Genomic DNA, 22,109 nt, shown 5'->3' on the forward strand with positions numbered 1-22,109 from the left:
CAGGGACAATGGGGGAGAATGTGACTGGGGAGGAAGATGGTGAGCTTGGTCTTAGATTTGCTGACTTGAGGTACCAGGGACCTATCCAGATGGAAGAGGGTCAAAAGAATTGGAAGAAACAGGGTTGGAAACTAGGAGAAGGGTCAGATCTGGAACTATACCTTTGAGAGATCACCATGCTGGGGAGATAGTTGATGCTGGGCTAGACTGACTGTCTCAACAGTTCAAAAATACCCAAGTGTTCTGTGACACATCAGGAGAAAATACAGAATCTGGAACTAAGGGTGATAACTCATTACACAGCCACATGAAACTAAATACCAGTCAAAGGAAATATAGTGTTTGGAAATATACAAATGCTTATTTGGTTTTTACCATGACCAAGGTGGAAATGATACTGGCATTTAATGCCCAGCAGTGAAGGATGCTAAAAATCCTGTAATGTAATTGGCAAGACAAGAATTGTCCCAAGCAAATACCAATAGTGTCCTGATAAAGAAACACTGATAGCCAAATTTGAATTGCAGTTAACTGTCATATAATTTTAAGCTGAAATTGAAGTGTTTGATGACAGTATTTTCACCTTTTTTTTTTTCTCACAAGTTAAATTCATTCAACATGTCCAAACCCAAACTAACTCATCAGCTTTCCCTCCAATCCTTGTAAATGGGACATGGCTCAACCACTTAATCTAGATTGCTGCCTTTATCTTAGCCTTGCATCCAGCTGAATCCTTAATGTTTTATACGCTACCTCTCTCCTGTATTGCCTTAGCTCTGATACTCGACATCTCCTCCCTGTAACATTGCAGGAAGCACCAGCTGGAGCCCTTGCCTCTAGTCTTACTCAAAACCCTCCTATTAATCCTCCATACTACTGATACAGAAATCTTTCTAAAGCAGGGATTGGCAAACCTTTTCTGTAAAGGGCCAGAGAGTAATATTTTAGGTTTTGTGGGCCACATACAAAACCTAAGCAAAGGAGTTTGTCATACAACTGCTTAACTCTGCCACTGTAGTGCAAAAGCAGCCGTAGACAATATGCAAATGAATGAGCTTAACTGTGTTGTAATAAATCTTTACACACAAGACCAAGCAGTGGGCCAGATTTGGCCCACAGGCTATAGTTTGCTGATTCTTACTCTAAAACATCAATTTATATATAGTTTTAACCTTACTTAAAATTCTTTAGCTGTGCCCTCATTTCCTACAGGAAAGTATAAGCACACGCTATTCCTAATCTGGACCTGATTTTCTCTCAAAACATGTCCCTCACCACATCCTACTCCCTACCTACTGCTCCAGCCAAATGGAACTATTTGTAATTAATTCCCCGACAATACTATACTGTTTTAAATTTCCTTGTTTAGTATATGCTGATCCTTGTCTGCAATTTCCTTCCACCCACCCCTATCCACCTCTAACATATATCACCATTTGCCTAGACACTGCCTACTTATCTCCTAGGACTCAACTCAAATATTACCTTTAAACAAGTCTTTCTGGGTCTAATGTTCACACGCGCTGTTCTGTATCTCATTGTACCATGTACAATCCCTACCTTAGCATTGTAACAATCTAATAGATTTTGTTTTCTCAGCCTCTTGCCTACCACCCAATACTGGTTCAATGTCTTTGGGAGCAGACACCATGTATAATTTGTCTTTGTTTTTTTATAACATCTGTTACAGTGCCTAGCAGTGCCCTACACCTAACAGGAACTCAATATATTAATATGAAAAAAAATTAATAAGTCCCCAAAACACAAGTAGAAAAAAATCAATAAATCTTTGTTGAATTTATTTTTTGAATGATTTCAGACTCTTCCAAGGTGGAGATCACTGATGACATTTAATTTATGTATGGCACTGGTAACCTCCCTCACACCTGAAGAATTCTGTAATGCCCATATATTATGGTTATTAGCAGTGTAAAAGTTATCTTTACCAAAAAAAAAAAAAAAAGGTGCTAAATTTATTTTTAAAGGAAGGAAGGAAGGAAGGGAGGGATGAGGGAGGAGGGAGGAGGAAGGGAGGGAGAGAGGAGGAAGGAAGGGAGGAAAGAAGGAAGGGGAAGGAAACATTTTTAAAGAGCTATTCCTGGAAGTAGGGTCATCCAGGAAATGGTGCTGTCCTGGAAACAGGGCTAGAGGAAGCATCACTGAGGAAACTTCTGGTATTGCATGCAGAATGGAGAGACTCAAATAGAATGGGCTTCCCACCACTAATTCTTGTCATTGCCTTAGTGTTAAGGTCCCTTTTTCTCTTGGCAGGGAATGATGGAGACAGCAGAGTGTCACTGTCTAATCTTCCTGGGAACCAGCTACACTCCAGGGAGAAGGATGGGGAGAGCTGCTCCATCAGCCCAACCAGCCAAAGCCATGAGCACAGCAAGCAGAATGGAGCCAGGTTCCCAGCTGAAGAATCACTGGGAGCACCTGAGCTTACTTCCAGACACTCCTCTCTGGTTCCTCGTTCCATCCAATGGATTGGCAAACACGTACCTACTTGTGACTGGGCAACCATGGTGGACTTTCGGTCACACAGAGGAGAAAAAGGCAGCCCCAGCTCTGCTTCTCTATCACCCTAGAAAAACAGGAGGTCAAAGTAAATTAACAACAACAGGCTGAGCTGCCCCGATTTTATTTCACAACTTCAGCTGCCACAAAGGCCACTGGTCTTTATTTTAATTATTCCAATTACATTATGTAATATGTCCTTTTGGGCCCTGCTCCTCTGCATAAAAGACACCAAGGGGCTGAAGCCCTCTGGGGTCCAATCATTCCATCCAACTGCAAAGGTGCATGCTGTTGTATAGAAAGCCTCATCAGACAGCAATAGGTCGCCCAAGGAAAATAAGAAAAGCAACGCGTCCTGTGGCCTAGAGCCAGCACAGCAGTCAGAACTCTTGTATGTTCTCCAGTTGCCCTGGGCTGACCTGCGGCCTTTCTTGAGCCAGCAAACCCCTCCCAGTTGTGGGGAGTGTCTAAGACACCAATTCTAACTGGACTGATTTGGACTCATTTTCCAAGTGCTACCTAAAGCTATACACAACTGGAATAAGTGCTTCTGGGGTCTTCACTGCAGGGCTCAGTGATGATGAAAAGTGGAACGAAAAAGAAGCGGAGTAAATAATTGCTTGTGTTTATCAAGTTAGACAATAATAAAACATGATTCTCTGGCCAATATGTTCTCAATCTCACCAAAAAGCAAGACTATAATAAGCAAGTGCTACGGAAAGTCTAAATAATGATGGAGATGATTTTTAAAAACCGTTCTGAACCAGAGCGCAATACTTCAGTCACACGCCCAGAGGAAAGGGAAAACGTGTCACTCTTCTGAGAGCCGCAGAGTTGTGCCGATTCAGTTTAACAGAAAAGAATCTGCCCAGGTTAATGGCTACTGACTTGGGCTTGAATCTGGCCTTGCTCCCGCCACCTGTGTGATCATAGGAAGTTTATATTCTCTCTCCACATTTCAATTTTTTTTTTATAAATTTATTTATTTTTTTGGCTGTGTTGGGTCTTCGTTGCTGCTCACAGTCTTTCTCTAGTTGTGGCGAGCGGGGGCTACTCTTCGTTGCAGTGCACGGACTTCTCACCATGGTGGCTTCTCTTGTGGCAGAGCACGGGCTCTAGGCACACAGGCTTCAGTAGTTATGGTGCACAGGCTTCAGTAGTTGTGGCTCGCGGGCTCTAGAGCACAGGCTCAGTAGGTGTGGTGCACGGGCTTAGCTGCGCCGCAGCATGTGGGATCTTCCCGGACCAGGGCTCGAACCCGTGTCCCCTGCATTGGCAGGTGGATTCTTAACCACTGCACCACCAGGGAAGTCCCACACATTCAATTCAAATGTGGGATAATAATCCCTATGTCATCAAGTAACAATGAAGATTAAGTGAGAAAATGTATATAAATAAATTAAAAGAACAATTATTGTTTCCCAGTAGATATTTCTATCATCTAAGTGAAGATCTGAGAAACTTTTAGTGAACTTGTTACATCTAATTGTTACACTCTGATTATAATAAATATCGCAAATGAACCTATAGTAAATAAAGAGTAATAATCTAATTCGACAACCAAAGTTCAAAAACTGAATGCTTTTTCTTTCTAAGGCATGTTACCAAAGAGAAAGGATGCTAGTTCACATGCACATTTAAGATCTATTGAAAAGAAGGAAAAGGAATAGGCGCCTGAGGAAGCTGAATAGTGGGGGTCACAATTGGCGCTGGGGACATCCAAGGGTCTCAGGAACAGTCCTGAAGTGGCTTAGTTCCTTCTGTACTCTTTCCTGTATGAACAGCCCATGGGACACAATGGTCCCTCTGTTTCTGAGTATGCCTTGCTGAGGGCTGCTCTATCTCTCAAGTGGCATGATGAAAATAACTTACTCCAAAGCTATTTCTACTTGGGCAGTGTGACGAGAAGGAAGAGTATTTATAACATAAATTGTTGTTGTGTAGCTGGTTTAGTGGGCTAGCTCAGCGAACACAAATAAAACCCACTCTTATTCCCTATGAAGCAGGGATATAAGTTGTTTTGTTGGTGCATTTTAATGGGTGTGGCTTAGAAGAACACTAACCACTTGACTATTAAGATGTATGCGTTAATTTGGATTTTATTACTGAAAAAGTGCATGATATTAAGCAACTTCTTATCCCATGGACTTGTCCATACCCACATCCACACATCACTTACATCTTTTGGATTTAATTAACTATTACTACCAACTACTAAAAACCTATTTTAAGATAGTGGTCCCTGAATTCCCTCTGGAGGACAGACACATTTATAAATTGGAAAATATACACGGAAAGTAATACAGAAGAATGTACTTCTACAGGCGAATCCAGCTTGACTGATACAATATTGTACAACTCTTTAACTACTGGCCCTTGTGGAATTATTCATACACCTTCCTCTTTGTTAAAGAGGTCCATATTTTCAAAAAAGGGGGAAAGTCTCAGTCAGCACAAATGATTTTTTTTTAAAGGAACTCATTTTTTTTTCTTCCAGGACAGTGCAGAAAAATAAATAACTATCATTCTTGTGGTAGGGGTTAAGATAACTGACTGATAAGGTCACAGAATCGATCTACAAAAGGAACACAATGAATGAAAAGATGAATTTGGTTAGAAACACTCAAGTTCCTTTGGTCACTTGGACATTTATCACAAGCAAGCTGGGAGAGCAATTAGGCAGTTAGTTGTTCACAAACCACCACCACCCTCCATTTCCTGTCCACACAGCTAGACTACGATTCCCAGAATCTGTGTCAGTTTGTGCTAGATAATAAAACAGGAGGAGAGGGGATGTATTTCCACCACAGTTCTGGCCTATAAAATCACCTATGCCTATGTTTCTATGTCCTCCCTTCTTTTGCTGGCTTGATGTAGATAAGCACCATGGAAGCCATGTAGATGGTAGAGTCTGGATCTAAAATCACTGCTTATTGTAAAGCATCTGCCAATCAAGAAACACTTGTCAGTACTTTACATGAGTGGGTGATAAAATTCCATTTTATGTGTGCTGTTATACATGTGGGCGTTTGTTTGTTACAGCAGCTATCTGTAAGCAGCAAACCAATTAAGAGAAACAAAGGTTCTTTCTGTATTGGAAGTTCACAGGGCAGACGGCATCTCTCAATGCAAGAGCTTCAAAAGACTGTTAGGTGACATCTCAAGCGAGTGTTTCCAGGTAGACTGAAGAAAAGGTATTTGATTGCGGAGGCAACAAAAGCCTCAAGTTGAACAAAATGAAGCAATATACATTCTTCTTTCCCAGAGGAAGAAGTTACAAATATGAGGTATGAGAAAATTATTATGATTTTTGGATTTAAGATAAGTATAGTAAAGACATCTTTGCTCTTCCCTCTCAGAAATTATCTTCTCAAAAGAGGAGAATGACAAACAACAGAAACACAAATGAATATTAGGAGAAATCTGTAATCTCAAATCAAAACTACGTGAGGAACGGCTGCAAGATGCTGTTGAATATCCGGGAGGGGTGAGGTAAGATGCCCAGAGAAGAGGCCTATGGCTGCAGACCTCAGATAAAGCTTGAAGAATAGAGGTTTCCAGGGCTTCCCTGGTGGCGCAATGGTTGAGAATCTGCCTGCCAATGCAGGGGACACGGGTTCGAGCCCTGGTCTGGGAAGATCCCACATGCCGCGGAGCAACTAGGCCCGTGAGCCACAATTACTCCAGGCCTGCGCGTCTGGAGCCTGTGCTCCGCAACAAGAGAGGCGGTGATAGTGAGAGGCCCGCGCACCGTGATGAAGAGTGGCCCCCACTTGCCACAACTAGAGAAAGCCCTCGCACAGAAACGAAGACCCAACACAGCCATAAATAAATAACTAAATTAATTAATTAATTAATTAAAAAAAAAATAAGAATAGAGGTTTCCAAAGTTCACTCAGATAGGAAAAGTACCCCACATCCATTACATGGGAAAACCAGAGAGACAGTAAGTGCTGGTGTGAGGAGCTACTCTGTACCCTATTTAGCTCCAAGGAATAGTAGAGAAAAAAATGTTGAATGAGAAAACACACAAGCATGGCAAGAGAGTGGGTGGGTGACAGAGACTGAACTGTGAGCAGTCCTAAAACTGTTGCCTACTGTTGACCAGGAAGAAGTAAAGGCTAACACACACACACACACACACACACACACACACACACACACACACCCCATGTCATAGAAGCCTCATAATAAACCATGGAACTTAGAATATTGCTGTTCCAGTTTCTCCCTGGCACATATCTCCTGCAAATAGTTGGTCAAAAAATAATGCATTTCACTCAAAGATAGTAAATAATAATAAAATGAAGAAGAAGAAGAAAGAAGAAGGGAGGAGAATGAGAAGAGGGGGAGGAGAAAGAGGAGGCAGCACTATCACCACTACCAGGAGAAAAAAAAAATTATGAAAAGATACTTCACATGAAAAGAAAAAAAATTAATAAAGGAACAGAAAAATAAAAATAACAGATAGGGAACATTCACCAGAAAAAACAGTGCCACCAAGTGATGACCAAACATACTGCCATGATCAGAAAGAAACTCCTGAAATTATCAAGAACCAGGGCTTAGGGAACCAGGAGCTAGCAGAGCTCAGGGAAGATATGGAAAAGAAAAACAGAACCATCATATAAATGAAGATTGTGTTGGAAGCCACACAAAGGAGAGTTATTCTGGATAAAAACACATTAAGGGACATGGAGTTCAGGACTGAAAAAAATACCACTGATCAGAGAGTTAAAGAAGATTTAAAGGAAAATAACAGACATGGAAGAAAAACAAGAGAGGCAACATATGAATAACTGTTTTTCCTAAAGAAGGAGACAAAAACAAATGGAAAAGGAAATCATTAAAGATTTAATGAATGTAACTTGAATCTATACAGAAAAAGAGCACGCCAGGTCCCAAGAAAAGCTATTATAGAACAATCATTATTGAAATATATCCTAGTAATGTCACCGGGCTTCAAAGGCAAAGAAATTATCCTTAGGGCACATAAGCAAAAAGATATATCACCTAGAGGTGGAAATAATTCTAGCATGGCCTCCAACCTCTCCATAACAACATTCATAGGTGGAAGACATTTGAACAAAATCTAAAAAGGACCTCAGGGAAAGAAGGTTTGATTCAAAAAAACGTCTTACCCAAGCAAACTGTGGCCCAACTATAACAGCAGTAGAAAAACTTGCAAACACACAAAAATGTGGTTTTTAGCACTTCTAGAAGAAACCACTCAAGGAACAACTTTGACCAACCAATAGATGAATGGATCAACCATGGCCAAAGTGCCAGCACTGAATAGAGCCAGGACAAGAACAACTGGAGAATTATGCCTTTGCCAACTTTGTTTATTTTCCACTTTTCTGGGTCACATTGTTTTGGGTGTGTTTTTTGTAAACAGCATATAGTACATGAGATAGAATGCTCACTTAGAAAATATTAAGAATTTAGAAATAATATAGCCAACAAACAGTAACAAGGAATTAGTTATATTACGAAAGGAAAATGGGAAAGGTGTTGGGAGTTATGAATAAGTGCTGTCCTTCTTATGCGTTAAAAATGGGGGTGCAAATATACCATTTAAACCTGATATATAAAGGAATAGAGCTCTATTGAAATAACAAAGGTACAGACTAGAAGAATTAAGCAAGTTACAACGAGGTGTTGGGGAAGCAGCAAGAGGAGGTAGAAGTTTACTATTGCAGGGAGGCAATACAGACTACCTAAATAAATAGAGGATGTAAAGTTTTCATTATCAAGTTAGCCACTAGAACATAATATAAAACTTCCAAGTCATCAGAAGAAATAAAAACATAACAAAGCAGATGGCACCACCAATATAGTGAAAGATTTAAAAAGAAGCCACAAAAACAGAAATCATAATATAAAATATGACAGCACCTAAGAGCAAAGATGCCTGTAATTTCAATAGATGTTAATATGGCTGATTTCAAATAATAAAAGAATCTTAGATTGACTCATAAAAAAACCTCAATTATATACAGTGTTTAAAAGACACACCCAAATCAAAGCGTCTCTGAAAAGGTTAGAGTAGAAAGTTGTGCAAAGACAAGAGTCTCTTCTTAAAATGAGCCGAATTTGAATTCTAGGTAAAAGCATTAGATAAGACAAAGCAGCGGGCTTTATAATGATAAAGGTACAGCAAACTATGAAAATCTAACAGTTATGAATATCCAAGAACACAAATAACACAGAATCAACATGCATGAAGCAAAAACTATACCACATAGAAAATGAAAATAATAGAAACACCTGTCAGCCCATGATAGATCAAATTTTTTTAAATAATATATAAAATACCTAAATGACATAATTAATAAGGTGGATGTGCTTGGTGTTCTTTGATTTTTATACCCTGCAAGTAGAAAATAAACCTACTTTTCAAGAGCCATGAACATTCACAAAAATTGATTATATAGTAGGTGACAAACGAGTTTCGCAGTAAGATCCAAACAATGAAAAAAAATCCTTTGGTCAAATTTCAATAAGCCACAAATTAATTACAGAAGTAGAAAGCAAAGGAAACTACCACTGGAAAATTACATAAACAAACATCTCCATCTGAAGCAACTTTTGGGCAAAAGAGAAATCAAAACCCAAATTACAGAATATTTAGAAAAGAAGGATTGCGAACACACTGCATATTAGAACCTACGAGATTCATGATAACACAAACTCCTAGCCTTATATTTTCTAATATCAAACAGGCAGAACGAAAATAATTGAATTGAGCATCCAACTCAGGGAATTAGCAAAAGAACAAAATAAACTCAAGCAGAAGAAATGAATTAATAAAAATGAAAACAGTAACTGACATCATAAAATAAAAAAGATTAGCTAAAGATTAGCAAATAATCAAATGATTAGTTAATTTCATACAGAAGAAAGGAAAAAAACACTGATATAGGAAATAAACAAAAGTGGGGAAACAACCACAAACACAGAGGAAATTAAAAGAATTGTAGGAGATGTCTGAAAAATATACAGCAATACTAAGGAAATGAATCTCAAAATGTATTCACCAAAGAGGCAAACTTATACTTCCTTAAAGTCAATATTTCATTGTAAAAGACTTGAGGCAGTGGCTTGGATTTCGTAAAAAATGGTTGTAAAACTGAAGATGTAACTTACTCTTTTAGCAAAACATAGAAGGTCTGGTCTATCAGCACTGAGGCTATGCCCTTATTTTGAAATATAACCCAACTTCTAAATGTAATTTTTTCAAAGATTCTACAGTCCCATTGAGATTTCCCATTTGAACTGTCCAATTTAAAATCTATAGTTAAGAACTCAGGCAACATTTCTCCTACATGGGTTACTTACCACGGCTTATGGCATCTGGGTGAAAATATTAAGTCAATAAAAATAATTTATTGAATCATAATTGCTAAAAAATAGTTCCAGTCCAGTGAGATAACATTCCATTCCCAATTGGCAAGAAATTCAATATGCTTATTTTCACATTGCCTCTGGTACATTTTCTTTCAATTCAAGCTTATGTTTGTGCAAACAAGCTTTCCTTTAATGGGAAAAAATGTTCACATATTTAAGTAATTTCTCATACTCACTCTCTCACAATTAAAAAAAGGAATCACTTCAATACCTCAAACTTATATGAGTTAGTGATGATTTACCTCTGGCTATAGATTAAATATTCCTAGTTATAGGGAGTATTATTACAAATGCAATAATCAAAAAAAGCATATGATAAGGGAAGTGGAGATTTGGAGAAAATTCTTTCATTAACATTAGAAAAGTAACCTCTGGAAAAATGGCTCAAAATTAGCCCTCGATTAAGGATGATTTTGCAGTCATTCTTGTGTATACAGCATGGCCACACCTGTACAGCTCTAGTTCCTCTCACGCCCTTGGGTTCCCCTTGAGAACTACTCTGTGAGGCCAAGCAATGACCATGTAAGGGAAACAGCCATATGCTGAATAAGGTACCTGCTGGCGTATTCATAGAACAGCTTAAGGGGGCACACGTGTGTGCACGTGTTGCTGTGCACCCTTGGACAGAATGAAGGAATTGTAGAACATTTAATGTGGGAAGGACACTAAGGAAAAAATCTGGTCCAACCTTCCTTTAAATCCTCCCACCTTCTAAAAAACAAATCACAGATGAGACCACTGGGAACCAGAGGAGTGATTTCATTAGTTCCAGACCACAAACCAGTTGGAATAAAAATTCCAATAAAGGGCCTTCTGAACTTTGCCTAATATTCTGTTAACTCTAGTCCCACTTTGTTACTGGATATTGTGTGCAGCTTCAGAAGGAAAAAAACAAACACAGAAATGCCTTCTATAATTTCTCCATTCAAACTAGAATCATAATGAGAGTAATCATAAGAGTAATTTGCTTCCAAAAATCTGAGTAACCAGTGAAAGAGTACACCTCTTGTCAGTTTAGAGGACAAAGTTGAGACTGGTGTTAATATGTAGTGTTTTATGGAATCTCAGAGGTCTCTGAATCCGTACTGTAACCTCCCTCAGTAAATTAACAAGAATTAATGAATTAACTGTATTAATCTGAATTAACTGTAATTCAGGTCCCACAATCTACATGTCATCTTGCCTTCAACCTCAGGACCTCACGTCTCGAAGCAGATATTTAATGGCAGCTCTTCTTGAGATGAGCTTAGCACACATGTCTGGGTTTGAGAAGACAGCAGTCTTGGGCTATGCATTTATTTACCTTTTTATTTCTCTACTTCTATGCACCTTTTTAAAAAAAAAATTTAAAGCAATGTATCCTCATTAAAGACTCTCACTATTCTTGTAGAAAACACAACCTGTGTCTTAGGATGTACTAAGTTTAAATATAATTGGAACAGTAGCTTCTAGTGATTTCTTGACCTCAAATTGCCGCACCCGGTTTTGGAATTTGACATGGGTTTGTCTGCTAGAAAGGAACAACCCAGCCAATTATAACAGAGAAGCAAGTTAAAGCGACTGCCATTTGGTCACCAACCCCCCACCCCCCAAAATTAAAAGCATTCCTCAGATGACATTTTGACAAAAGACTGCCACAAGGAAATTTTTTTTTTTTTTTTTTTTTTTGGCATAGGATAGAAATACCGTAACATTCCGAGAATCAGAATTTAGGTGAGATTCAAATATCACATGACCAGAAGACCAAAAAAAAAAAAGCTGTGAACCCTCCCTCCACAAAGAAGATGACTGTAATTGCAATAGTCTTTATCACAATGTTGCTGAAATATAAAATTCAGGATATGTCCATGGATGACAGCAGTGGGGGCGTGGTTAGCAGAGCAACAAGGTACCTGTCTGAAGAACTCCTCCAGGAGTGACATCGTCCAGCGATGGTGGAGCTCCCAGGCTTTTGCTGGATGGCTAATGTCTGCCGTGTGCAACATCAGGGATAATGCTTTCGGCTTTTCAATTCTGTAAACCCAAAGGATCCAAACACATGATGACCAAACTTACAGAACCTCAATAAGAGTTTTTAACAAATCACCATTTTAAAAAATCCCTTCCAGAACACTCTTTGACGTAAATCACAGCAAGATCTTTTTTGATCCACCTCCTACAGTAATGGAAATAAAAACAAAAATAAACAAATGGGACCTAATGAAACTTCAAAGCTTTTTCACAGCAAAGGAAACCATAAAGAAGAAGAAAAGACAACCTTCAGAATGGGAGAAAATATTTGCAAATCAATCAATGGACAAAGGATTAACCTCCAAAATATATAAACAGCTCATGCAGCTCAATATTAAAAAAAGACACAACCCAGTCCAAAAATGGGCAGAAGACCTAAATGGACATTTCTCCAAAGAAGACATACAGATGGCCAAGAAGCACATGAAAAGCTGCTCAACATCACTAATTGTTAGAGAAATGCAAATCAAAACTACAATGAGGTATCACCTCACACCAGTTAGAATGGGCATCATCAGAAAATCTACAAACAACAAATGCTGGAGAGGGTGTGGAGAAAAGGGAACCCTCTTGCACTGTTGGTGGGAATGTAAATTGATACAGCCACTATGGAGAACAGTATGGAGGTTCCTTTAAAAACTAAAAATAGAACTACCATATGACCCAGCAATCCCACTACGGGGCATATACCCAGAGAAAACCATAATTCAAAAAGACACATGCACCCCAATGTTCATTGCAGCACTATTTACAATAGCCAGGTCATGGAAGCAACCTAAATGCCCATCGACAGATGAATGGATAAGGAAGATGTGGTACATATATACAATGGAATATTACTCAGCCATAAAAAGGAACGAAATTGGGTCATTTGTAGAGACGTGGATGGATCTAGAGACTGTCATACAGAGTGAAGTAAGTCAGAAAGAGAAAAACAAATATCGTATATTAACGCATATATGTGGAACCTAGAAAAATGGTACAGATGAGTCCGTTTGCAGGGCAGAAATAGAGACACAGATGTAGAGAACAAACGTACGGACACCAAGGGGGGAAAGCGGTGGGGGGTGGTGGTGGTGGAATGAATTGTGCGATTGGGATTGACATGTATACACTGATGTGTATAAAATGGATGACTAATAAGAACCTGCTGTATAAAAAAATAAATAAAATTAAATTAAAAATTAAAAAAAAAAATTAAAAATAAAAAAATAAAATCCCTTCCATTCTCCCATCTCAAACCCCACTGCAGCTGAACTAGGGGAAAATCATCAATTCATCCCACAACTGGGATTTTCATCAGCAAGGTCTCCATGTTTACTGAACTGGACACCTCAAAACTGACTCAAAACTGTTTCTGGAATGACTGCTATCATTAAAAAGACAACAAGAATCCAAGAGTCACTCACTGACCTTTATTTGTTGCCTCTGCATTGAGTGGATCTTCGATAATTTCGTTTCTGATGGAAATATTTTAAATTCTAATTGGGGCAAATTGTTACTGGGGTAAATTGTTATTTCAACCCTAATGAGAATATATCTGTGATAGGTACAATTCTCATGGTTTCTCCTCCAAGCATCATTATTTTATGAGATCACTCAATAAAGTCATATTGAAGGAGATAAACTTTAAAGGTACAGTGACATGGACAAGGACGAGGTCAAACACCTATGAAAACACATGATGTCACAGGCCCACTCACGCTTCTGGCTGCTGCAGAGCAGTCTTCATCGCTTTGATTTGCTGGAAATGACAGGACATATCCGTAGCCATCACCATCTCAATTACCAAGGTCCGAAACTCCCTTTCAGGGACACCCCATGGAGAAAAAAGGATAGAAGTAAAAAATGGAAAGAAAAATTAGTTTATTCTTTGCCATTTCTAACCAAAATCAGTTAATTGGTTGTGACATTTCGAATCTAACTTGAGTCTTTTAGGCGGACATTTTTATGAGGAATAAATGAAGGTTAAAGATTAAGGATATCATTTATTAAGAATATGATATGTGGAATGCACATATCATTTGGAAAATTAACTCACAGGAAAAATTCCAAAGAAACTGAAAGTGTAGTAAAGCATTCCTTTCTCTGCTGAATTCAAGTTTTAAGAAAAAATTAATTTGAAATTAATCCTAGGAGGGGGACTGATAATCCATAGTACATGTTGGGTATAGGTATTTCACTTTTTTTAATAGACTATTTTAGAGCAGTTTTAGGTTTACAGAAAACTTGGGAAGATAGTATAGAGAGCTCCCATATACCCTCTCCCCCACTGCAGTTTCCCCCAATATTAACCTCTTACATTAATGCAGTACATGCGTTACAAATGATAACCAATATCGATACCTTACATTCACTCCAGTCCATAGTTTACCTGAGGGTCCACTCTCATATTGCACAGTTCTATGAGGTTTGGCAAATGCATACTCGCATGTTCCCACCATTAACAGTATCAGACAGAATAGTTTCAACACCCTAAAGTCCCCTAGGCTCCACCTATTCATTCCTCTTGCTCCTGAAGCCCTGCCAAACACTGATCTTTTTATTCTCTCTAAGAACTTCATTGAAGTAGAATTCGCATAGAATAAACTGCTTCCCTAAAAGTTGCACATTTCAATGAGTTTTAACAGTTGAGTAAAACTTTTGGAAGGACCACCACAGTCGTGGTTCTGAACATTTCCATCGCCCTCAAACCTCTTTGCAGCTCACCTCTTCCTCTACCCACAGGCCCCAGACAACATTTGATCTGCTTTATGTCTAGATAGTTTGCTTTATGTCTTTCTGGTTTTATTGTATGTGTGTGTGTGTGTGTGTGTGTACTCATACATATATATAACTAGAAAATGCAAACTAGAGAGGCATAAAGCAGATATATATGTGCATGTGTATATACACATATAGAGAGTACATAGGTACATGCACATATATGTTAAACTAGACACTAGGTATACACACATATGTATCTGCCTATGCACACACACACACATATAAAATATAAAATGTACTCTTATTTTTCTAGCCTTCTTTACTCAGCATAATGATTTGCGATTCATCCACATAGTTGTTCATCAATAGTTCACTTGTTTTTACTACTGAATGGTATTCCATCATACAAGGACACCACAGTTAATTTATCCATTCACCAGCTGATGGACATTTGGGTTATTCGATTCTAGTTTGGAGCCCTTATGAATAAAACTATGAGTGTTTATGTACTAGTCACTGTGTAGCTATGTTTTCATTTCTTTTGAGTAAATACCTAGGAGTAGAATGGCTTGTTTATAAGATAGATGAGTGTTTAACTTTATAAAAAAAACTACCAAAAATTTTCAGAGTGGTTTGTATCACTTTACGTTTTGACAATCAGTGTATGAAAGTTCCAGATTTTCTATATCTCAGCCATTCTAAGGGATATGTAGTGGTATCTCAGTGTGTTTTTCATTTGTATTTCTTTGATGACTAATGATGTCAGGCACCTTTTCATGTACTTATAGGCCATTTGTATATATTTAGGGAAATGCCTCTTTCAGACCCTTCCCCCCCCTTTTTTTAATTGAGCTATGATTGATTTACAATATTATATTAGTTTTAGGTGTAAAACATAAGGATTCAAAATTTTTATTCGATTTAAAGCTATTATAAAATATTGGCCATATTCCCTATGTTGTACAATATAGTCTTGTAGCTTATTTATTTTATACATAGTAGCTTGTACTTCTTAATCTCCTACCTCTATAATATAAGTGATATCATACAGTATTTGTCTTTCTCTGTCTGACTTATTTCACTATGCATAAGACCGTCCAGGTCCATCCATGTTGTCGCAAATGGCAAGATTTCATTCTTTTTTATGTCTGAGTAGTATTATATACATATACCACATCTTCTTTATCCATTTGTCTGTTGATACACACTTAAGTTGCTTCCATATTTTGGCTATTATAAATAATGTTGCTATGAACATTGGGAAGAATGTATCTTTTCTAATTAGTGTTTTCATTTTCTTTGGATATATACACAGGAGTGGAATTGCTGGGTCATACGGTACTTCTATTTTTAGTTTTTTGAGGAACCTCCATACAGTGTTCCACAGTGGCAGCACCAATTTACATTCCCACAAACAGTGTACAAAGATTTCCTTTCTCCACATCCTCCCCAAGATTTGTTATTTGTGGTCTTTTTGATGATAGCCATTCTGACAGGTGTGAGGTGATATCTCATTGTGGTTTTGATTTGCATCTCTGATGATTAGCGACGTTGAGCATCTTTCCATGTGCTTGCTGGCCATCTGTATGTCTTCTTTGCAAAAATGTCTATTCATGGACCTTACCCTTTTTAAAATTGAGTTGTCTGTGTTCTTCTTATTGAGCGGTAGAAGTACACTATACATTCTGGATACAAATCCTATGTAAGATATGTGTTGCGAATAACTTCTCTTACTTCCTACCTTGCTTTTTTTTTTTAACAGTATCTTTCAAAGAGCAAAAGTTTTAAATTTTAATACAATTTTTAAAAATTTTATTGGAGTATAGTTGATTTACAATATCGTGTTAGTTTCAGGTGTACAGCAAAGTGATTCAGTTATACTTATTCATATATTCATTCTTTTTCAGATTCTTTACCCATATAGGTTACTGCAGAATATTGAATAGAGTTCCCTGTGCTATACAGCAGGTCCTTGCTGGTTATCTATTTTATATATAATAGTGTGTGTATGTTAATCTAAATTTTAATACAATTTTTTTTTAAACATCTTTATTGAAGTATAATTGCTTTACAATGGTGTGTTAGCTTCTGCTTTATAACAAAGTGAATCAGTTATACATATACATGTTCCCATATCTCTTCCCTCTTGCATCTCCCTCCCTCCCACCCTCCCTATCCCACCCCTCTAGGTGGTCACAAAGCACCGAGCTGATCTCCCTGTGCTATGCGGCTGCTTCCCACTAGCTATCTATTTTACATTTGGTAGTGTTAATACAATTTTTTTTTTTTTTTTAATGCTTCATGCTTTTTGCGGTCCTGTCTGAGAAACCTCCAACTACCCCAAGGACTTTGTTTTCCTCTGGAAGTCTTACCATTTTAATCTTTTATATTTGGTCTATGATCAATGTCAAGGTAAATTTTGAGTATGACGTGAGGTAAGGATAAAATGTTTTTTTCATATTGATATCCATTTGTTCCAACACCATTTGTTGAAAAGCTTTTCCTTTCCCCATTGAATGCCTTGGATGGAGATATAGATATACAGATATATACCTATACATACACACACACACACACACACACACACACACAGACTAGCAGCAAACCATTGGAAAATAAATAAAATAATTTATCTTATAATAGCACAAAATATAAAATACTTAGTAGTAACTTTAAAAAGCAAGTGTAACTCCTGTTCACTGAAAACTACAGAACACTGCTGAGTAAAGAGGACCTAAATAAATTAAGAGATATACTGTCATCATGTAGCTCTTTAGCATTTCTTAAAATGCAGCTCTGTTGGTGACAAATTTCTGTAGTTTTCCATCATCTGAAAATAATGTTATGTCATCTTCACTTTTAAAGGATATTTTCATGGGACATAGCATTCTGTGTCAACTTTTTTGTTGTTTCTTTTAACACTTTAAGGACATTATTCCATTGCCTTCTGGCCTCCATGGTTTCTGATGAAAAATCCAAAGTAAATCAAATTGTTCCCTTGAATGTAATGTGTCATTTTTCTCTAATTTTATCTTTGACTCTTAGCAGTTTGACTATAATATGCATGCAGGTATGTTTTTCTCTGAATTTATCCTGTTTAAGTTTGCTGAGTTTCTTGAATCTATAAATTTATCTCATTCACCATGTTTGGAAAGTTTTCAGCCATTATTTCTTCAAATATTTCTTGTGTCTCATTCTCTCTCTCTCTCTCTCCTCTCTTTCTGAGACTGTAGTTGTCCCTATGTTTGACCACCTGAAATTGTCCCATAGGTCCCTAAAACTGCTCATTTTTAAAAATCTTTTTTTTCTCCTACTTCTTCAATACGGATAATTTGGATTGATCTTTTCAAGCTCACTGAATTCTTTCTTCTGTCCTCTCCAACTTGCTACTAAGCCAATACAGTGAATTTTCAATATAGATATTTTATTTTTTCAGTTCTAAAATTTCTGTGTGCTCTTGCTTATATTGTCATTTCATTGGTTAAATTTTACTGTATTTTATTTATTACAAGCATATTTTCCTTTACCTCACTGAGAATAAATATAATAACTGCTTTAAAAGTTCTTGCCTGATAATTCCAACAATAGTTCATCTTGGAGATTGCATCTATTGATTGTCTTTTCCCTTGCAAACAAGTCACATTTTCCTGCTCTCTGTATTGTCATTGAGACTGTCACAGAATTTAAGTTTCCCCTTATTTGGCAATCTCTTTTCTGGAGTTCTAATTCACTTGCTAGCAGCTCTGGTAGTTCCTACACTGGTTTCTCTAGCCAGAAACACAGTGGAGGTTTTTGTATAAATATAGCTTTATCCATCTAGTGTTGCCTTGACTGAGACTGCCTTCAGAGTAAAGACACAAAACGTCACACTCACCTCATCCTGTCAGATTCTCCACATTTTAACACATCTCCAAAATTTGTCTGACTTTTTTTACTCTCTACAGCTCTCACGTCATTGGAGGTTGTGTTTATTTGTGTCTTTGTATTTTGTCCATAGTTTATAGCTTTATTTGCAGGAGAATTGCTTTATCAGTAGCTGATTTGGCCTGCCCAAAGTGGAATTCCATATTTTTCCACTTTGAAATGCAGTAAATACCTGGTAATACATTCATTTATAAAGGTCCAAAAAGTCTAATGCACTTATGTATCCAAATAGAATCTATCAGATATTAAATTGCTTTCCTAGAAAGACACAGGATACTAAACATATGTTGTCTTTGGGTTAATGGGCTTAACTGAGAGCCCTTAATAATAAGTTAATATTTTATTTGTGAGATAATACCACTGTCTTAGAGCAATGTATCTCAACATTAATAAAATATGATAAAATAATAAAACAATATTTTAAAAACTGTCCTTAAACGAAAATATAATAGAACACTAAATCTATGTAACTTAAGTTACATCAACTACAATCTTTTCTTAACCTACAGAATCCTCAAAAACAGGAGTAACAAAAAAGCATGGCACTATGGGCTATAATTATAAAGCTTCCACTGAATCAGAATGTTCCTGTACCTGAGATGTTCCATGATTCTAAATCAATTATATTTCACTCTCTCTTTGAGATAGTAAAGATAGTGCTGAATAAAAAACACAAATATATAAGGCTAGTACATAAACAGATCTCATTAAACTATATTTTTCAAGTAACTAGTTTGACTTTTTTTATATTAAATTCACTTATGTTTTGCTGGATCACTCAGTTCTACAACTTGCTTTGGTCAGAGGTAGTATTCAAACTATTCACAACTAGTACTTCACAAATACCCACCAATAAGAACGCAGACCTAATGATACATAATTAGGATGGTTGCACTGGTGAATATCAGTGTATTCCAGTGTGAACTGATATACTCTGGTCTGTTGCAATGATTCTGGGTTTAGATATTGCTGAAACCAGCCTCACTAACACAGTAGCAGACTGAACAATGAACGAGGCTTATGATCATAGCAGAGTGGAAACACAAGTAATCTAAGCTAAATTTTGACAAATGTATAGTTAAGCAGAAATAGAAAACCCTTAACAAAAATACAGATAACAGAGGTGGCATATCTATGCTTTCAAAATAGATTAAGAGGCAATTATGACCATCCAGCCATAAATCCCATGTGCTCACAAATCCCACAGGCCAGCAATATCAGTGCATTACCTGAAAGCAATCTGACAAAGTTCAACAAGAGCCTTAAAACAACAAACATTCTTTGATCCATTAATTCTACACATAAAAATACATTAAAGAGATGTTCATCACAGGATTCTTTATAATAACCAAAACACACGAACACACCCATACTCACACACTCCAAATAAAAGTAATTATGGGATTTCCATAGATGGAGTATTATACAGCCATTTAATATCATATTTTAATTACCATGGGACAGTGGCCATGAGAACATACCACACAGACCTCCAACTACAGGAATTTAATTGGCTATGGGCCTCAGCTACTACATTCTGAAAACTATTGCCATTTTTGCCCAAGGCCATGCTTCCCATGGGCTGCTCCAAGCCAATGACTGAGGGCATCCCTTCCTGGGAGACATGGGACTCCTCTGATGGCCGATTTTGGCTCAAGAATTTCCTGACAGTCTTGCTGAACATTTTTTAGGATGCATGGAGATCTAGGATGCTTCTACCCAATTTTCCCTCTCTCTCTCCTTCCTCTGGGATCAAAGGGATATATCTGAATATGTGTAAAGCTGTTCTCTGCCATATTCAAATCTTTTATTATACTTTCACAAACATTTAAATTGGATAGAGGGCTCCTTTTTCTACAAGATTTGCATTGATTAACTGAAATGCTCTGCATTTTTTAGATGCTGCTTAAATCTAACATTTTCCAATAAAATTCAAGCCAAATATTCCTCTCTGTTTTAATGAACTAGAGTTGCATGGAAACTAACAGCCAACTCTTACTGAAAATCAGTTTCAGATTTGTTGTTCAGAATGGCTTATTTCTCTGAATCCTTGCATAATGGTACAGAGATACTCAATAAACAGCTGATCATTTAATTAAAATGTAAGTATTATTTGCATCACAGTAGATTCAGAAGTTTTTAAGCATTTAAATGATTTTGTCTACAAGCTTTGAAACACCTTCACCTATATTACGGATCTGCAGGCTACAAGGATCTGCAGGCTTGCTATATGTGTCACAAACTGTGCTAAGCATTTTAAATGGATTATATCATGTATAATTACCCTAACCAAATTACAAGCTAAATGTTATTATCTATTTTCTAGAAATTAAATTTTAAAAAGGTGTAAAGGGGTTGAGTAACTTCCTAAATATCATACAGCTAGTAAATGATTGTGTTCACATTCAAACTCAGGTCTGCCCAAGTTCAAAGACACATAGTCCCACTTAGGCGACAGAATTAAGTGCCCATGATTATTTTAAAGTGTCAATTTCCTTAGCAAATTTTGAAAGATTTTTTTTAAGAAGTCCAATCAAATATAAGGTGAAAAAAAAGTTAATTGATGAAATTTAGGTTTAAGAAGGTAAGATAAAAAGAACACGTTTCCTAAGGTAACCAACAGCAAATATTCCCAAGGTGCCTACAATATATTTTAGTATCTGTGTCAAGAAAGAGAAGAGAGATAGAGAAAGAAAGAAACAGCAATAACAATTTCAAACAGAGTATTATTTCTTCAAAAGATGCATACTCCGTCTCTCCTCACAGTTCCTTTCCTGGCCTCCTAATCTCTCTCTTGGCTCCTCCTTACCTCCAGTCATCCTTTGAGAGGTTAACCAAAATATTCATTTCCTCATCCTCCTGTAGAAGGCGATAGGCTGCACTTAAATGGTGATTTTCCAAAACAGACCTATCGTTGTACAGAATCGCTGGGTCAGACCTGAGAGGAAAGCCAAGCAAAATAATTCAGGATGTTGAACAGCTCAGATTTTTCAGGTAACTCTCCTAAAGGTAGAACACACCATCTCTTTATCCTATTTTAGCAATTAACTTTGCCCCCATGCCATTTATATTGACCAAAAAGCTAACACCAACACTACAAATTATCAATAGATGTACGTAGAGTATTTTAATGTCAATATGTGGATGTTATTTCATATGTGATATCCAACTTGAGAACTCTCTGAAAACTATTCTATAAGCAGATCTCAATTACCTGCAGTAGTGGCAAAGGTGATTATTTTAAAAATGTGGGTCATGTCAAACGTCCTTATATTTTCTGGAATGACTTTTTATTTTTATTTTATTCAATGAGGGAATGTGTTTATTTATTTTAGTTGTAATTCTCTGAACACATACCACCTGGCAGGTACAGTTTTCAAGTTCTTCTGTTAGTAGCTTGACCTTAAAATTTTGCCATGCAGAAGCCATACATGGGAAATTGAGAAAGGGTTATATGACAATTGTTAGTCGCTTTCTCAAGCAGCTGAATGACACCAAACATAGGGCAGTATGCTATTTTAATATATTTAATTTAATGAAAC

General features: G+C 37.1%; 1 protein-coding gene across 1 annotated transcript in view; it reads right to left on the reverse strand.

Annotated features, from left to right (window-relative positions):
- The window catches only part of PDE1C (phosphodiesterase 1C), a 546,503-nt gene that overhangs the window by 64,290 nt on the left and 460,104 nt on the right, over positions 1-22,109 (reverse strand). Inside the window, exons 10-13 of the mRNA XM_061197893.1 lie at positions 21,377-21,505; positions 13,641-13,742; positions 11,820-11,940; positions 2,503-2,584 (exon numbers count right to left, since the gene is read on the reverse strand). Of these exons, the coding sequence (XP_061053876.1) occupies positions 2,503-2,584; positions 11,820-11,940; positions 13,641-13,742; positions 21,377-21,505 (434 nt within the window). The remainder of the gene's footprint in view (positions 1-2,502; positions 2,585-11,819; positions 11,941-13,640; positions 13,743-21,376; positions 21,506-22,109) is intronic.

This window comes from Eubalaena glacialis, chromosome 8 (assembly GCF_028564815.1).
Source record: "Eubalaena glacialis isolate mEubGla1 chromosome 8, mEubGla1.1.hap2.+ XY, whole genome shotgun sequence".
Taxonomy (NCBI): domain Eukaryota; kingdom Metazoa; phylum Chordata; class Mammalia; order Artiodactyla; family Balaenidae; genus Eubalaena; species Eubalaena glacialis.